The 19193-nt window shown below is 44.6% G+C and overlaps 1 protein-coding gene and 1 non-coding gene across 14 annotated transcripts in view; both read right to left on the bottom strand.

The window, feature by feature from the left end:
* The window catches only part of LOC135391779 (neuron navigator 3-like), a 340328-nt gene that overhangs the window by 5709 nt on the left and 315426 nt on the right, over window positions 1–19193 (bottom strand). For 7 of the 13 annotated variants that reach the window (XM_064622217.1, XM_064622220.1, XM_064622216.1 and 4 more), the window contains 16 exons: window positions 11706–11789; window positions 11414–11615; window positions 9462–9601; window positions 8676–8875; window positions 5816–5969; window positions 5573–5732; window positions 5372–5478; window positions 4211–4300; window positions 2872–2965; window positions 2666–2740; window positions 2372–2543; window positions 2154–2285; window positions 1375–1479; window positions 1187–1258; window positions 696–892; window positions 489–607 (listed from right to left, as the gene is read on the bottom strand). In XM_064622217.1, coding sequence (XP_064478287.1) covers window positions 489–607; window positions 696–892; window positions 1187–1258; window positions 1375–1479; window positions 2154–2285; window positions 2372–2543; window positions 2666–2740; window positions 2872–2965; window positions 4211–4300; window positions 5372–5478; window positions 5573–5732; window positions 5816–5969; window positions 8676–8875; window positions 9462–9601; window positions 11414–11615; window positions 11706–11789 — 2103 coding nt within the window. The remainder of the gene's footprint in view (window positions 1–488; window positions 608–695; window positions 893–1186; window positions 1259–1374; window positions 1480–2153; window positions 2286–2371; window positions 2544–2665; window positions 2741–2871; window positions 2966–4210; window positions 4301–5371; window positions 5479–5572; window positions 5733–5815; window positions 5970–8675; window positions 8876–9461; window positions 9602–11413; window positions 11616–11705; window positions 11790–19193) is intronic. The other 6 variants (XM_064622221.1, XM_064622219.1, XM_064622218.1 and 3 more) reach the window with 6 other exon arrangements.
* On the bottom strand, window positions 12236–12341 carry LOC135393615 (U6 spliceosomal RNA). The gene has a single exon (XR_010422711.1). It is a non-coding gene; the product is annotated as a U6 spliceosomal RNA (small nuclear RNA).

Raw genomic sequence — 19193 nt, forward strand, 5'->3', positions numbered from 1 at the left:
CATTCGTGCTCGTCTGCCTGTTGCTTGAAAGTGCGGGAGGTGAAGGAGAAAGAAAACCGAAACCGTTTGCGCTCTTCTTCTTCTCTCTGACTCATAAAAACTAAATCCTAAGGTGCAGCGGGGCTTTCGCAACGCGGCGCTCTCTGGTGGGCCATCCATGCAATTTCTGAAATCGTCTATTTGGTAGAGGCGAACAAGGTCACGCTCGAAAACCACGGTCTTGAGGGGATTATGATAGTCCCTGAAAGGGACGCGACCTTCAGTCCTACTCTTCTTTCAATAGGAGGCAGAGAACAAGTGTCCATTCGTTCAACCCAGCCTTCCCCTTCCGATTTGTTTCGGTTTCAATCTGTCTACCAACATCATGATGACGTTTCTCGGGTAGAGGTTTATTCTGCCCATTCTCTACCCATTCTGCTACCCATTAATTCTATAATAGTGACCAATGTACGTGGCATTGTGGTATATTCAGGAGAAGTCCTTCATACCTGGAGGCCCTCACGTACAGCTTCAAGTAGGTAAGGAACTATGCTGTAGTTCCAGAGATCAGTGAACCAGACCTGCGATCCTGGAACGTCCATAGGGCATGATAGGAAAAGTCTTGGGCCTAAAACGAGTTATGGCTTGTGAGACGAAAGGTTTAGGCAGGACGATGTCAATAAAATTGCTTTAATATATTGTTCTGCATGTCTCACCTATTGTGACATCTGAAGAGCTGTGTGTCTCGAGGAACTTGTTGAGATGAAGCCAGACTTTAGGCATCCAGTTAATAACCTTCGCCAAGCTGGGCTGCTGCGCTGATAATCTGACTTCTTCCTCGATAAGCCGCCTTTGAAGGTAGCGTCCCAAGAACCCTTTCACTGGTTCCATGTGGTTGGCACACAAGACCCACCTGAAATGCAATGGTTGTTAGAACAAGATTCCATTAAATTGTCATTACTACCATGCAGCATCATTGACAAAAATAATTTTTGCAAGCAACTTTAGTCCCCTCGCAATCATGTCTGAACACAAATATAATTAAGGATGCGGTGATTTAATTTACGTCTTTTGTTATTATTGCATATTGCCATTACTCCATACTTACTTAGTTTCATAATGCCTATAAAAATAGCCATCTGAATCATTTTATTTTTTTAGACTCAATCATGTCTTTTGCTTCCCCCCCCTTAAAATATGTACACACCTGAAGTTGTGATGAAGCTGCAAGTTTGTTGTGGAGCAAGTTGCTTGGTTCATAGTGCCAATAATATATGGGCTGAAAAAACAAGTTTTGAATGTATGATAAAGCATAGCATAACAATAACTGTAATGCAACAGAGCATTTCATATATCTAATGTGGTTTAATATGGTTCTTAATAACATCGACTCACCACTTTTGATACTTGGCACTAAGGAATCCATTGAACACCTCCCCCAATGATCCAACGTGGTGCAGGTTGTCAAGAATTATCACAGTTGGAAGGTCGCCAGCATTGCTGCAGAAAACAAGAAGTCTTTGAAGAATTCTATGTTGTGAATATAACACAACAATGATACATTGTTACATGTTACGCACAGGGTGTTTTATTTAATCTATCAAAAAAACATACAAAAACACTATTTTTCTTAAACAGGTTCGTGCCTTCGAACATCTCTTTAAGAAAATGCCCATCGTGAAACGAAAAAAACAAAAAAAAAAACAAAAAACTCAAGTGCGAATCGTCGTGGTATGTCGTGTAGTCAGTTGTGTAGAACTCTCTTTGCATGTGTTCAGGTGCATCCTCAAAGTCTCATGCTGTCATGTGGCATTCAGGGCATGTATTACTGAGAATAGTCCTCAAAAAGAGAAAAAAATAACACATGACAGCACTTAATGATAGCATTCATTACCCGGATTCAATACCCATCAGTAATTTTCTTTTCCGTTTCTGTTTCTGGTGATGGAGGAATGTGGTATGCATTTCTGCTGCTGCTATCAGCTTCAATTTCTGTATAACGTACTCTGTCCGTTTCCGTTATAATTGCCGAACATGAGGCAACGAACAAAACGAAGGACGTAGACAAAGACAAGTCAGACCTTCAACCGTTACCGGTTTCACAACGATAAACCCCCTTCTTCGGCTACCACTACCGTTATAACTCCCTGGCGTTAAGTGCATTCACTGCCTACCTGCTTTCACACTGCTCCGCAATGTTGGACAGGTACTGACGCAATTCTTTGGCAGACTTGTGGTCAACACTGAATGTCGCAATAGATCCTGCTGCAACATCTTTCCCAGACCTGGATAAAACCATGGGAGAGCTTCTATATTATTGAGATATGTTTGCTCACCTGGCACATCTTCGTTTACAAGAGCCACATAACCAAGATGATTATTTAATGCTTACTTGAGCACAAGGTATTCTGCGAGCTTCTGACCAAGGAATGTTTTCCCCGTACCGCTAGGTCCACACAGGATTATCCTACGATGTTCCGAGAGCAGAGAAATATACCTCTGTACAATGGATTTTGGGATGAGCGTCTCCAGTGCCATTCCATCTACTGCATTTTGTTTGGTCCCTAATGAAGAAAACATTGGTGGTGATGATGATGATTAAAAATCGAACGGATAAAAATTTAAATACAGGCTGCCGAGAGACAGACAGTAAACTAGGCTAGATTACGAGAGGAGAAAAGTATACCTTTAAGTACAACTTGTATCTTCAGTGTCTCACCAACAAGATAGCCACAAGGTAGGAGCTCAGGAAGTTCAATTTCTGCAATGGAAGCCAGAAACTATTGTAACCTCTTATTTTTTTTAATGAGACACAAGCGAAACAAAACTGTTCGTCGATATGGGTACAGCACAGGCTGGGTATGTGTAACAACATTTACATTGAAAACGCACCTTTGGAACGTACAACCTCGCCAATGTGGTAGCAGAGCACACTCTCAGAGTTGAGACCCAAGTTCGAGGAAGGGTCCACCCGTGACACATACTCCTGCAAGATAAGCGGTGACTTATCATTCTACTTCTTCAGTAATATAGTTCAATCATACAACTGTTGTATGTCACCTACAAATTGATCATTTCAGAAATTCATGCAAAACTTGATTATGACTATATTTGTTCGAGCTCGTTTCGTTTGAAACGACGGCTGGAGAAATCTCCATAAATTGTGTCCACTGAAACGACGCAAATCGAGCTCGAAGTTTATAAATCAGATGGCGGTAGTTTACAAGATGAATAAGAAAAATGAATGGCATGTACATATCCTGTACATCTTAGAATGTTGCCCACTTTATTTGGTAGAGGGACCAATAAGGTCGCTCAACAAGCAATAGGAGAAAGAGGAAAATTGGGGAGCTGTGCAGACAGCTCACCTACTTAATTGTACAGCGTATTGGTGGCTTAACTGCATAGCAGAGCTAATACTGCAAGCTACCGGCAGTGATGTCACAGTGGCTGAGAATCTCGTTTGAAAACTCAACTGTAAGTAACTGGCTGTGAATTTAATTGAAATATTTTGTAAAGGAACTCTGAGCATCATAAGAAAGCATTTGTCTTAATTTTATGTTTGGTCCATGCTATTGCCTGAAACGCCGACTGCTGGACAATTTGAAAGTCTTATAGTGACTGCGTAAATACATTCGATGCATTCCTCAAAAACGGGAAACAAAGTCGGTTTGGCGGTTGGGAGCTCGTTAGTTGCCAAAAAACACTGTGAAGCTTATATCGTAACCGAAATTCTTTAAGGCATCCTCTCCGACCTCCTGTACCCTGCGGGACATCACAGGTAGTCTCATGCGGGCCGTGTCTGTTTATTTAGTTTCGTGCACGCGGGTGGAAACTTCTTCGTCCAACATGAGTGACCAGTCATCTGCTTCCTCGATTTCGATGTAAAGTACTCGCCACTGGTAGAACATAGCCTACAGAGAGCCGCACGCGAAGAATACCGGTGACGTAAAGCCCAGTGTTGCTGGACCGCTCTTCCGTGGAGGAGCGCCGAATGACTCAAAGGAAAATATTCGTTTTCCGATTATCTGCGCCATCTGGCGATGAGAAATTGTGTCCACTTAAACATCGTACGGTATGGATTGATGTCGCACTGTTTCCTCAACACGTTTTTGGTGCGGAGTCTCCCTTTTATGGAATGAGGGACCACTGTATGATTGTTGAGGCGCGTATGTTCTGCAGCTCTGGACACAGTCGGATAGTGTGGAGCAAGCGAACATCATTTACTCACCTTAAAACACTTTCGAACAAGATGGTCCAAGTTGTCCCATTTTGTTTTCCCACTGACCAATATAGAACCAAGGTATACTTCGCCCGGTGCCTGCGAAACAAATTGTACTAAGTTTTCGAACCGTATTCATTCAGTTCGACATCAGCACAAAAAATCCACTGCGAATACACCTTAACAGGGTAGTCCAGCAAAGAAGTCACCGCGCAGATATAGTCAAATACACTGCAGGATACGTAAACCTCGAGACACAGGGTAAATTTTCATGAAAAGATTCGACGTGCTTCCACTCCGCATCCGATGCGGTTATAGTCATAGTCAGGCTATACTTTATAGTCATAGTCAGTCATAGTAAAGAGAAACATTGACTGCAGATAGTTTGAAGTCTAGTAACGTACGCTTAAAAACTAATCGAATACTATGCCAACCCAACGGCGACCGACGCTTGGTGTCTGCTGTAAAGCATGCTCCTCCTAGCACACATGTGCTGTAGGTGAAGCGTACTTGCAGAACAGGGACGCAAAACGAAAGTAACTCGCCCAAACACGGCATCGTAGTTTTCAACAACAATGAAACTCTTGAAAAGAGAGAGAGAGAGAGAGGGGGAGGGAGGCACTGTACTCCTTTCCCCTCTCACGTTGGGGATGAAGGAAATACGCGTGTGTAAAGATGCGCAATGAACGAAATAAAGAAAAAAATGGCGTTCCTTCACAAATTTTTCGCGGGCGATCTATCGAACGGATTTTTGTTCTGAAAACGGCTACGATATCAGGTGACCGAAAGGAACAGATGTTCTCACTGGGACAACTTTGTAGTTTTTATAATTAAAAAGTTTATTAATGAAAGTTAATTAAGACATTGCCTTTGGACTTTGCTAATGCCCTCCTAAGGAGTGCCCTTCAGTATATGCTATATTGCAATTGATTTCATCTTGGAAAAGGTGTTATATATATTTTTTAAAAATATGTTCACAGCCAGCTGGGACACCCTGTATATCTTCTACTACATATACGCTTTTATGTTGGTTGCCTCTTCAAAATTCGCGGTATAAACCTTTTTCAAGTCCCGTCAATCACGGAACAACGAAATATTCGATACAACGAAAGAAATCGCGGTCCCCGCGAATTTCGTTATATCGAAGTTTCACTAAATCTTGAGACTAACCTCAGCTTTGGAGATGAACTTGGTAATATCTCCATGGCCTCCTAGGTACGCCATCACCGACACTCGTTTCCCGTCTGCATCGGTGTTGCCGTCCATTGCTATGATGTCTGCGTACAAAGGGAACCGGGCATTGTTTTCGAACGTGGTTTTCACGCGGTTAATTTTCATTGCATCAATGCGAGAGCGCAAAAGCGTTCGTACCGAGGTTTGTAGACGTCGTGCTTTCAGATGCACTGAGTCTCCTGTTGATGCTTTCCACGCTGCTTTTCCTCGGGAGCGAACTCTGAGAAGATCCCAGCGACTTGCTGTGCACTAACCTTTGCAAGCGGTCGTTATCTTGCTTCAGGTTCATCATTTCGTTCTTGAGGGAACACAAATAGAATATAAATTGAGACTGTGGCCATTATGATAAATAAATAAGGTCAATGCATAAAGAGAGCTTACCCTCATTTTACCGAGCGTTTCTTTGAGGCTGTCCAGCTGGTGAGCAGAAGAAAGGGCTTCGAGACGGATGTCTGTCAACACCATGTCCTTTTCTCGTAGTTGCTTCCTGAGATCACGTACTGCTTCCGGATTATCCTCTTCAGTTTCATTTAGACTAAATAATAAAATAAAAAAGAACGAGACACATGATTCGAATTTCCCGGATTATCCTCTTCAGTTTCACTTAGGCTAAAAAATCAATAACAAAAAAAGAACGAGACACATGATACGATTTTTCAGATTCTGTAACATGCTGTTAAGGGGGCATTAAAGTCTTCTCCTCGTGGAATGGAAGATTCCCGTTACCTTGATAACGTCACCAAAGGAATGGGGGTTCCATTGCGTCCTTTGTGATTTATGAGCGAAGGTAACCACAATTTACGCTTTCCTTCTTCCTCTCCTTCTCAAGATGACCGACAATGAGGAGCGGGCTCTTATTGGTCACCTCAAGCGATTCGTCCAATCATCGCTTCTTAAGAGGGAGACGGAAAGCTTAATTGCCTGTCCTTTCGCTCACAAATTAGGAACGACGGAATCGATGAATCCCGTTCGTTTTGTGTTAGTATTAAGGTAACGATATCATTAAATTACTCGAGGAAAAAGTTTTTTGCACTTTAGTTACGTAGTAGCGTCAAGATGGCTGCATCTGTCTCACCGTACGCACCCATGTCACCTAGTCTACCTACCTAACGTTAACAAACCCACATAGCGAAAAAACAAAACAATTGACATTTTTTCACAACTGCTTGTGCGCATGCGCTGCGGTGCCGATGACATTGGGCGCACCAGAGAAGGTTATCTCCGTGTTCAATAGATGGCACTCCATGGGGACGACAGGTGTGGGGACACCACGCGAACTCCTCGGCCTCAATCCGAGACCGGTTTTGGTCCTATAAGCTACTCATGCGGGCTTGTTTGGGCGCGCGCCGAGAGTGGTTCGCTCGACAGCCGCTAGGATACGACGCGAATGTGAGAAAGGTACCAATACAGTAAACTCTCGTTACAATGAAATCTACTTTCTTCTTTTTTTTTTTTTCAAATTAACGCTTTATTCGGAGCCTCGCGCTGTCCCAACCAAAACGCATGCTTTCGAAGACAGTTATCCGCATTTGACTTTGCTTTGTGCGGAGGGCGAGCCGGCGGAAAGTCCGCATGGCAAACTGACGTGATTTTCTTCCTGTTTCTCCAGTTTCGTCCGTGTATGTAAACTAATAGGCTGTCAAGGTGCTCACACCAAGTTTGTTTGCTTGCTTCAGTGCTGTTTTAATGCACCCGCACTGTTTTCGAGGCTACTCGCACTGTGTTTTTGGAACTTCTGTTTTATTGAATTGCCGCATATATCAAACTTTTTCCTGGTCTCGTTTACCGGAAAAAAAGAAGAAGAAGAAATCTAGAAAAACAGGAATGAAACGAGAGTTTACTGCTTATGCTGCCTCCAATGCAGGGGCACCGGTTATGTGAAAAGAGCACGAACTGTCATTACAACACATATGCTGAATACGATAAGGAAGCGATAATTTTGTCCGTGCTTTGCAGGGACTGCCCGGTCAATGGTGAACCCTTGCGAATTGCGACATTGTTCTTTACTCTGTGACTCAAACTGCATCACATATAGCCTATACAGTCAACCCTCGATTTATGAACCTTCGATTTATGAATTCCCTCGTTTTATGAACACGAGCACGGGGAACCAAACTTTTCCCTTCATTTTTCCCTCGTTTTATGAACCTCGATATTCGAATAATGAACGGAATTTCCGGGAACCAACTAGGAGTTGCCCAGCGTTTTTGCCCTCAATTTATGAACGGATCGTTCCGAGGTCAACAGAAACCTTCAAAGGGATAATTCCGTGGTCTTATGAATGACGCCTGAACATTACAAAACGTTTTCCAGGTATTGCACCCTCGGTTCTTAACCCCTCGAAACCCGAACAACAAACGGGTTTTCCGGGGTCGCACAAGGTGCGACTAAGTGTTCCTGACCTCAGTTGATGAATAAGGTGGTCGCTGTCACCCGGAGATTAATAAACGAATAAATGAATAAAAATCCCGGAGGAAATCCGAGACCAGTCCAGTGCGAATGTGGTGACATCTCTTATTTCCAAGATTGACACAGCGGAAGGCATGGTCCAAAGCAAAATTAAACAATTTAGTATTGCATAATAAACAGAGTGTGAATGCGCTAACGTCTGTTCTTTGTGAGACTGATACAGCAGAAGGCATGGTCAAAAGCAAAATTACACAATATATGGCATTATAAACACAATCCCAACTCGGAAATACTGTTGCATTTGCTCGATAGTACTCCGTTAACTGAATTTTCGATTTATGAATCCCTCGATTTATGACCGGTTTTTCGGGGAACCGAGGGTGTTCATAAATCGAGGGTTGGCTGTACATACTTTCTCGGGTAGTCAGACAAGCAGGGTTCACCACAACTGACTTCTAAGTCATAATAAGAAGAGATACAATTCCTGCAGAATGGGCACTCAAGACAATGGGTTAAGTGTCACCAAAAATTTGGTTGAATGACGTCAGCACTCTCTTTTTTTTTCGTGTGTTTATAAGTGCATGCATAAAATAAACTAGTTAGCAGTTCGTTAAGAGCACACGGTTGTGTTGTCTGTTCCTGCCTTTTGACCTTCTCCGCCTTATGAATAATATATTAACTACCCTGCTTTCAAACCTTAGTTGACTTCTAAGTGCTCGTCTGCGTAAAATTTACGTAAAATTAACTTTCCCTGGACGGCGACTGTCAGTTCTGTTATTCCTCGGCTAGGCATAAACATGGAATTTATTAACGTTGATCACTTTCAACTTACGCTGAAGAGGAATGCGACGTCTTCATCCCACCGTTACACGTGATCCCATTCAAATGAACGTGATTTCCTCCAATGCCCAGTAAGGGCGAGTTGGGCACCGATGAGTCTGACTGGAACGCCCGAAGGTCTTCGACGTCCGAAACTGAGCCGTTGCGGTTCTTCTTGCTTCGCGAGAAGGCTTTGCTGAAGGAGCTCCGTAGCTTCAAAACGGAATAAAATGAGACATTCAGCCGCCGGTGGTTGTCTTCTTTTTGCGTTAATCTTTCAAGCGAAAGTAGTAGACCTCGTGGATACGTTGTGAAAGAACTGATCCGGAGCTTTATCTTGTTAAAAAAAACATTTGTCATCGAGCGTTACGCGGATAACGCTCTACTATAAATTTTTATTACAAATTCCAAATGTGCACTTTACAGAATGTGGTCGTTGGATTGCAAACTGTAGGATGGGACAAGCGCAATGCTTGACCACGTCACGCTTCAGAAATAGTACTGCCTTCGGCCTAAAAACTTGGGTTGGTCGAATTTCGAAGTATGCTGAAGACTGTTTTGCGTCGGTTAAATTTAGACAGTGAGACAAGCCTCCTGCTGTACAATTGCTTTAACAAAGAGGTTAGATTCGCTGCTGGCGTGCAGTACACGAAATACAGACTACGGTTTTAAGGTACAATAATTCTTCTTACAAGCACTCTAATTGAACAACCTTCGAAATGACAATCTAGATACAATAATAATAGCCGGGCCGCGATTGAGATCTCATGCTGTACACTAGCCCAAATACTGGCCTTACCCATCCTTTCTTCTTCTTCTCCTTTTTAGTGCAGCTGCCATTCTTGAGCGAGCTGTTGCTGCAAGCACTAGATGCCGAATTAACGCTGGACATAGAATCCGCCGACAACTGTCGCGACATCCTGTGATCCTGCAACGCTGCTTGAACGAGAGAACAACATTACTCTGAATAAACGAACAATTATGAAAGCTCAACGAGCAGCATTTCGCATTGTCATAATTTCTACAAATGGCTTAAAGGGGCACCGAAGTGTAAAAAAAATTCTCCTCGCAGAATGAAAGATTCGTGTTCCCTTGCCGTGAACACGATTCCCCCCATCTCTCGCTCTCCTGCTCATTAAAGGGAGACAATAGGGAGCGCACGCTCATTGGCCTCCGCAAATCGACCGTTTGATGAGACCAATCCGAGGTATCCTCTTGTCGGGATACGTAAGAAGGAAAGGGAAAGTGCACCTTGTGGCTTCTTTCGCACGCGAATCACAAACGACACAACGGATAAATCTCGTTCCTTTTGTATTAATATCAAGATAACGGTAATCTTCACGAAGAGAAATTTTTGCACTTTACTGAACCAGACTTCTAGCCCACTGTCGGAGGTTTTCGAGCGTGTCTCTATGCTTGGCGAATCAGAATTAGTTTAATTGTACGATGATTCAGTAAGCAATGATCACAAGCGCTACAAACCATTCGTACAGCACACGTCAACCTTAGTAATAACACTGGAAAAAACTCTGTCTCATTTCCGAGCGCGATAACAGTCCACCTGGTGGTACTGGGCGAATGTTAAGTGAACAAAATCCTCGCATTAAAGTAACAGAATAATTTTGTTCAATTAAGGTTTCCTTGTATGGCCACAAGTGTTGCTGTAATCGTGCTCGGACACGAGACGATATTTTTTTTCCGTGTTACTATCAAGGTTGACTGGAGCTGTACAACATCAGGCCCAGATTTCTTCGTCTCTTCAGGCCTTAATCAGGACTCACTAAGCCACTAATTTTTGTTAATACGACCGATAAAAAAAGCATGATATCTTGTCCGTGGGAGATTGTACTGCGAGTACGGGGAAAATGAAGAATGTCACTGGGGATAACACGGCGTCAAAGTATGTAACAGTGTCTTCTATGCAAGAAGCACAAGTGGACCACTGCAGCTCTCTTTTTTTCTTTTTTTTTTGTCAAAGCACAAATTAACGCATTTCGTATGGTTTGTACAAAGTTCCATATTAGCAGATATGTCTAAGCACACATGCGTCTCAACGTGTCACATCAATCACCATATCCATGTCCACATCGAAAGGGTTGCCGCAAACCAAGCGAGGAAAACCCAAGACAACAACCATAACCACAAAGCGTTACATTCATGTCAAGGTAGAGGGTGTAAGGTCACCACCGAAGCATACCCGGAAAGATGCCCTGTTACACTGCATGCACAGGGAAAGTCCAAGATGCGTTACTATTCAAAGCACTGGATATCCATGCAGATATACGCCACTGCAGCATATGGTGAGACCGCATCATTAGCATTATGATTCCATAGATGTCATATAGAGAATAGGACTGCCAACGTGATAGACTTATACCCTAGTCAGACTTATACCCAACCATCATTTCGAATGGTGGTTGGACAACAGGTGAAGTAACCACCGTTCCGCTAACGGCCTTAGGTTTGCTGTCTGACTAGGGTATTAGATTTAGATGCCTCAAAGGCCTTAATTGTCCTCGACTTATTGGCAACTAGCCATCATTTAACTTCTAACTGTAATTCTAACTGTAGATTTACTGTAACTGTAAATCTAACTGTAGATTTACTGTAACTGTAAATCTAACTGTAATATTTTGGATATCATACAGCCAATTTCTCATGGCTCACTGAAAGGAGCTTAGGAAAGGAGCATCCAATGCTTTGTGAACGGAGGTTAGGTCTTAGTGGAGGGAGGGGTGGGTGAGTGCTCACCAGCGGCATCTTTGGGAGTGTTAAAGGTATGGCGCCGCACAAGGTTAGCAGCAGTGGGGGTGGTGGTGGGACAAGTGCTGTTGTTTCCCATACTTCGCTGGACGGCAGCCATCGATTGCAGCGCCATCTTGGTGAGACCCGCCTCGGCGCTCTGTTTCTTCAGGGCTTCTACGGTTCCACGCAGCTCAGACAGCTCGGAGTCCTGAAGGAATACACATGCGTTAGACGCTCTTGAATGAGAATGAAAAACAAAGTATAGGCAATAAAGGGAATGAAGATACAATTAGTATACCTTCTGTTCAGCAGTTGCAGTCAAATGCTGGAGCCTTGATGTCATGTTTGATAGGGACTGCTCAAATGCTGCGACCATGTGTGCCTGAAACAACAGGACAGGGTTATTAGTGTCTCGTTAAATGCTCGCAAAAAATAGGTGAAACATTCCCCGTGGAACACTGTAGCTTTGCACTCATAATAAATTGGATTGCAATTATATAAATTAAATTGGCACGGAATACAACTGAAGCCTCCATTGTAGATGCAGTAGTGATGAATTTCCTATTTGTCGATTTTGTCGTTCTGTGTGCGAAAAACACTGTAATTGGATTGCAAAATGAAAATAGAGGAAAATAACGTCATTAACTTTCAAACATCCATAGTTGCAGGGCCTTTCCTGGCTTCGAGTACCTCGAGTGTACGAGATTGTACGAGAGCGGATGTCGTTGAAACCATACGCGCCCTTCATGCTCTGTTTGCCTATCATGGCTCATAACTTACAATTCCACCGGAGCATTCACCGGAGCAAAGAAAGAAAAAGAAAGAAAGGAAGATGTGGAACGCTTCACAACTTTGCGTGTCATTCCGTCGCAGGCGACATGCTAATCTTCTCGGCATCGTTACAGTTTTAAAATATTATGTACTTTGGAAGTACAAAAGGACGCGAGTAGGGGAGGGGGAGGGAACGACGTAGGGGAAGCGGTCAGCCCGCTCGAAGGTGGTGGCTCGGTCAACACCGCTTAGATAGAGCAAGCCTGCTTACTCGTTGACGTGACGTGACAATTAAGAGTCAGCCAATCGGCATCGTGTTTTCCACGGTGGTAGCCAATCACGAACGTGCTTTCAGCGGCCATGGCCATGGAGACGAATCACCGTCGTCTGCGAGCAGTGATTGAACGTCCCCGTGTACTAAATGGGGAATCTTTAGAATAAAGTGCGAAAAGGTCCCATAACCTTCTCAAGACGGAATTTCTGAAAAGCGTGTTGAACTTTTTGTCCACAGATTCAGGTTTACAGGTTCCAAGTTAGCTGCAGTCATTTGCTTGACTTTGTGTCCACGTAGGGAAGGAGGGAGAGGAGGCAATGAACGGGCCTTCTGTATCTAGCTGGCATTGGCCCAGTGCGCCCAGGGAGGGAGAAGAGTTAGGGGAGAGGTGACGTAGGAGAGGGATGAGTGTGCACTTCGCAGCACTAACCACCAGTCGCTATTCTGGTGGTGAGGTGATGTATGGGGAAGGGACGGTCAGCCTGCTCTGGAGTGGCGGTTCGGTGCGCCCAGGAGAGGGAGAAGAAGAGAAAGATGGAGGCGAGAGATGATGGTGGCACAGGAGAGGGGGGGGGGGGTTAGCCCCACTTGCTCTGGGATTTGGGTAGTCCAAGAGGACTATTCACCGCAGAAAACATGCGAGCATCCCTCAGTAGTGTTCATTGGGATGCTCCCTGTACCGCGGTAACCGCCAGGATTATTGGCGAAGTTACCCCGTGAAGCCGTTATTTCTACGAGGCGCAGCTGCGGATGGCGTCCTAAGGGGGGTGTCTGGAGGGTATCCTAAAAAGGCTTTGCATATTTTTCACAAAAGGACATGAGGTAGAACATACAGTTTGCTCTCTTCAGTCCCAGCTTCATGCTGCACACATGTCTATTTATCAAACCTTGATAATCCTAATCATCATCATCATCAATATTGTTATTAGTATTCTTTTTATTTTGTTTTTTCACATTTAGTAAGCGGGCACCTTGCCTGTGGGTTCGCGCTCTGCGGTCGTTCTACGGGATGCCCCTCTGGGTCGGGCCCGCGATCGATAAAGCTGCAAGTTGAATTCATAGCTGTGCACTACCGACTTTTATAGCCGACTAAACGATATCCACTTCGTGGGTGACATAAAACTGTTACGTATAGGGGGATGCGGCAAATGGCACAGCAGACAATTTTCGATCTGCCTGGTACTCGGGCCGGCACGTAGTTCGGGATGCGTTTCACGGCGTTTCGCTTGTGTGTGATACAAGACCTGTACTTTTCTGTTCTTCGGCCCCTTCGCGGTATTTTATATGCAGGAAATGCACGAAAAATTTTTGTCGCTCCGTCACAGCGCGCTTTCTCCTTACCCTTAAATGCTCAAAAAAATAAAAATAAAATAAATAGAACAACCGGCTGTTTTCTCTCTCTCCCTCATTCAGGTGCAAAGGACAGTGTGTGTGCTTCGGCGCAGCCACAACGATAACCTTCAAATCGACAATTTTCTCTCTCTCTCTCTCTCTCCTTCTTTTTTTCTTTTCCGGAAGCAGTATCCTCACGTCTACTGGTTCCATACTTTTTCTGTAAATCGCAACGACATCAGCTCACCAAAACGAAACCGTAATCAAAATCAATGAGAACGCCCCAGGAGGTTGCTAACACTGCCACAAGGTGGTGCACTTGACCCGCAATGCATCATCATTTGTTGTGATACAAAAGTAGGCATTTCTCTATTGGGCACAACTGTGTCCATAGGGACACCTTATTGCGGACATCTTAGATATTACTAAACAATAAACTCCGCGCCACCGTCGCCCTTTGGAGGTTCACATAGAACCCGAACCAGCATTGGAAAGGCACTCCGTCCAACCCGAGGATTTTATACTAGAAATTCCAGAATTTTAAGCGTAAAGTCTGTTTTGTCCAACTGGCCCTTTCTAACATACTTCGGTCGGAAGATTAGACGTATCGCGAACGGAAACTGTCGGTTGGAAAGAGAGAAGGGAACGTATAAAAGAAGATCAAGATGTGAAAGATGCCATTTACGGAACAGCCCGAATAATGATATGTGGAAGGATGGACATAAACATTCCCACACGGGACGAGTTTATCCACCGACGAAAGTTCGAAAGGGAAAAAGGTCATCCGATGAGAGACCTCGCTGGGTGGAAGATGCAAAGGAGACTCTACGGGGTTTTATGTTTACGTCAGGCGTGACCGGGGTCTGGAGTACTTCAATCTGGGCATGACTCACAGGGGACAAGTTGCACGCGTCTTCCGGTTCGACAGACAACACTGGCGTCTGTCGACTGAGGCTACGCTGAGGACAGAGGATGGTCCGTATCAAGACTCGGTACCGAGTATAGAGCTGGGACACAGTTCTGACACGAGGGTTCTCACTTAAATTGTTCGTGAGAAAATTACTTAAATGTGTCACAGAGCCCGCAGTCATGGTACTTCGTCGATGAGTGTTTCAAAGATCTTTAACTGCACCTTGGGACTGATACTGGTTGGTTAGAAACTTGAGACACTAACTTTGATATCGAAACTTTGGCAAAAGTCAATATTGCGTGGAACGGTACTTCGTGATAACCGAGTCTTTCAAATTTGAGGGTTGGTCTTCTTAAAAACGAGCTTTTCGAGTCAGTCACCAAGTAGGTCAGTCCGTGACACTATACCGCAAGCGATGACCATATATAGAGCTATGCCCTATAATCCAGTATTCTCCATTCAACCGCTGACAGTGTGCATCTAGATGCTTAGGGACATGAATTCAGAGGCAGCTTTCTCGAGAGAGAGAGAGAGAGTCATAATTCTCGGTTGCGTTTTCCGTCTCTTGCAGGGATGCTGCGACATCGAGCCCTCTTCAGTAATACATTGTTTCCACCGCCTCCAAACGCATCTAAGTGCAACGCCCCAAGCTTGCAGATCCAGACTCTCAACCTCCAACCTTCAGAGTCAAAGAAAACAGGCGCGCTTTGGGGCAGGAAGAGAACAAGCACGCTGTACAAACTTCGGTCCAACCGAAAATAACGTCCTTGTTTGTTCAGCCTTTCCGGGCGCACAAGACGAGCAAGGTGTGAAGTTCAAATCTTCGCGCTGTTGATACAGGGAGCATCAACTTAGTGGCGCGGGAACATAAAAGTAGTTTAAAACGAAGAGAAACGACGGCAATATTAGTAGCTGCTGCCTCAGCGTGTATAACCCCTACGGACTTCGTTCGCCATATTGGGCTGATATGTGGGAGACCTTGGTCCGATAGTTGGAGTGAGGGCGAGACGTCAGGTGGGCGTTAAAAGCCAGTAAACAACTTTCGTAACAGCTTACGTGTTTGTATAGGCGTTATGTAAAGTGGACTTTGTGTGCATTTAACACCCGAAGCTGCGGTTTCGCTTTCGTGTGAGTGTGGATCATTTTCCTGCAAAAGACGGGAAAATACTTGTAAAGTGAAAAGATAAGATTAAGCTCAAAATGAAAGAAGCGCGAACGTCCAAGGTGGGAACGGAAAACGCAGAAGGAAAAACAAGCTGCTTGTGTTCACGGCTGTGTTTATCGGCGTTGGACGTGCAAACAGTTTATGATCATCATAGAATAAGCATTCCAAACGCAAAATCAGTGTGATTTGTAACGCAGGAAAGCACAAAAATCAGCGCGCACGAAAGGGCTCAGTTGCTATGGTACGCGTTGCTTAGCAACCATTTACAGCGTACAAGCAATTTATAAAACCAGCAGCGCTCATGAGAAATCAATCCCCATATGTTGACGCAGGGCTCCTAACTGCTTCAAACCTATCGATGACACCTGCAGCATATTTCATTCAACTGTATTTATCACGTACCCCACACCTTTGGTTGATACACACCCAAGCTACTGCGATGTATCAGCGACGACGCCCTCATAAAAGGCTTCATTTGTCATACAAACGTTCCACCTTCATGGCCTTACAGAACCACACAGATCATAAACCAGACAAACAATCGCGTCCAACAACGAGACAGCAAAACCAAAACCGAAACTAACGAAGCGTTTCCCTATTGTTCGGCATTCCCGACTCGATCTTCCTCATCAACCCGGCGTATAAACAATGTGGCCTGGAAGCCTTCCATCCAAGTCGCCCCGACCTTTGACAAGTACGTACACCTAATGACCTGGACCTGCCAATGGATTCGTAAGTTGTGCACGCATTTGCCCTCTTCATCTCCACTGTCTCATTCGGTCGGCCATGCGGAACGTTGGCATGGCCACTAGAGGGCGTTGTCATCGCACCACTTCTGGGGAACAGAAACTCGGAAGCTTAAAACGGCATGTTCACAGGATCTTGCGAAAGATGCGACTTTTATGGAAATATAAGCCGATAATGTTGTTGACGCTGGTAGGACGTTGCCCTTATGCAATGTGAAGTATACTGGAAAAGCGTAGAGGGTTCGTAGAACCCGCATGCTTCGAGGGTGTTTCCATGAGAACTGGTGGATATTTCGCGAACTTCTGGACTTAAGTACAGTGGCTTTCTGGAAGGCGTGTTATTTAAATTAGTTGACACTCTCGTTCCGTGGTATCTGTATATCTGAATATTCTGTTCAGCGTTCCACTACACGTGCCACAAGAAACTGCGATACAGATCTGTGCACTCTAGCGCATTGCGAATTATTTTTCGAAGAACGCTTCCACTGGAAGACTTAGTCAAATTTTCGTAAAAACGACGGATACAATAGACCTATCGCTGTTTACAAACCAATGACGTCAGATGGTACAACAGCGCCGCCAACTTGGTAGACTGGAACTACTATAGCAAAAAATCAACGAGTCACAAGAAAGTCACGTTTAAATGTGGCTTCTCGTATTGTAAATTTTTTTTGTAATTCTTTACATATTATTCGTTGTATGGCCTTGTTCTGCTCCATTCTACCCGTAGCCCTTTCTAAAGATGGCTACCGGGCTCTTCCATCTTCAGTAGCCTGAAGGGCACGAGTTGCTCTCGGAGTGCACGTGGTGTCTCTATACAAAGCAAGTGCGAACTAAGTCATAGTAACAAACCACATTCCGTACAGTATTACGATTGTCTTTCAGACGATGCAGCTCTTGGCATAAAGCCTTTTCTTTCCGCGGTGGACTGGGAACGCGAATGAAGACACGAAAACGACTAAGAATCGTGACGTCAATTGTGTGCACCACTAATACAAAAAAGCCACCCGTGACCTTCTTGAAGGAATATTGGCTTTGTGAAACAGCAGTGATCTCCGCCAGCGCTGTTTCGGTTTCACTACGTCTACAAACGTCATGATTACGTCACGGTGACGTTTCTTCGGTAGAGGGCTGTTGCCTTTCTGTTTCGTTCTCGATGGTTATTTCCTCATGCGACTAAGCTTCGTGGGCGGATCATTGCAGCAGAGATATTGTAGATGACATTGGCTTTTTTTCGAACTCATTCGGTCGAAGAAACGGTGTGACACGACCTCTTGGTATCAGGTAAAGATATTGTCCTCAGTTTTCATCAACAATTATCTCTCGTACTGCATTATGCAGTCCCAAAGGAATACAGCTGATGATGTTGCCCTCGATTCTCAGAACAACTCGTATATACAGAGCATCCTTATGGCCGTATAATGACCCTTAATTTGCTCTTATGGCCACATGACACTCCGAAATAGCATTCTGTGCCTTCGAGCACAAAATAGTACGTAAGCAAGTTATGAGTGTGAACCGCTTTCTCCCGCATTGCATTACAACCGGGTACCTAGGCATTATCACATTTCAGTGCCGAGACAAAAGTGCTAGGGGCAAAACAAGTAAGACACTTCTGCATTGAAGTGTGCTTATGAATCAAAGCAACTAAGGTACCCTCGAAGGCCAGTTTGGTCTCACGCTTTCGTTCCATCAACAAAAATTTCAGCGGCGCTTTACCACAGGCTTCTAAAATGTAATTGGCTTGTACAGGCTCGCATAACAAATATACAACACATTGAAAGCCGTTACTTTAGCTGATGAGACAGCAAGAAGTCCGAAGGCGAGATAGAACTGCAGTGTCTCATCGCTCGCCTTCCGACATCCATTGTACCCCAGCTAATGAGAATACTTTTTTTTTTTGCTGCTGTGCCCAGCAGGTCTTTGCTTATTCTTCGCACGGCAAACAAACGTACTGTTTACAAACCATGAGCCACAACAAACCTGTAACCTCTATGCACAAAAGGAAATAAAAACGAAAAGACTCATTTCCTGCTCTTTTTCACAGGTCACAAGACACACGGTTCCTGATTTCGGATTCATACACACACAGACCTTCTTTATTTTTTCTTCTCTGCGTGCCATTTTCTTATTAACGCTCGCGGCCCACACTCGGATAGTGTATCTGCCGTCACGGGCAGCTGCTGCCGCGCGTACGGTCTTCGCCACGGGGGAGTTGCATGGATTCTGTCAGAGCTTTGAATGAGGAAAAGACGTCTCGGGTATACAGTATTCTCTCGTGTGCGTGTATATATTATATTCGCAGCGGTTCGCGTCCGCAGTCAAGGGACGAGGAAAAAGGAGCGCCTCACGCTCTGCCAATTTGCCGTCGATGCGTGGCGGTTCGTTTATCACTCGCGGCGATACGCTCGCGGCATGCAGAGTGTGACGTCATACGTTACACATTCGCTGTTGCGCCTGTGATGTGGTTGAAGGTATAGGGAAAAAAGTGGATTTTGCTTTCCGGTTGGCAGACGCTTGCTGTGCGGAGAGTTCGTTTTGGGGTTGAAGGAGTTCCAAGAGGATCCGTAGAGGAGATACCGCGGGCC

This window comes from Ornithodoros turicata, chromosome 4, assembly GCF_037126465.1.
Source record: "Ornithodoros turicata isolate Travis chromosome 4, ASM3712646v1, whole genome shotgun sequence".
Taxonomy (NCBI): Eukaryota; Metazoa; Arthropoda; class Arachnida; order Ixodida; family Argasidae; genus Ornithodoros; species Ornithodoros turicata.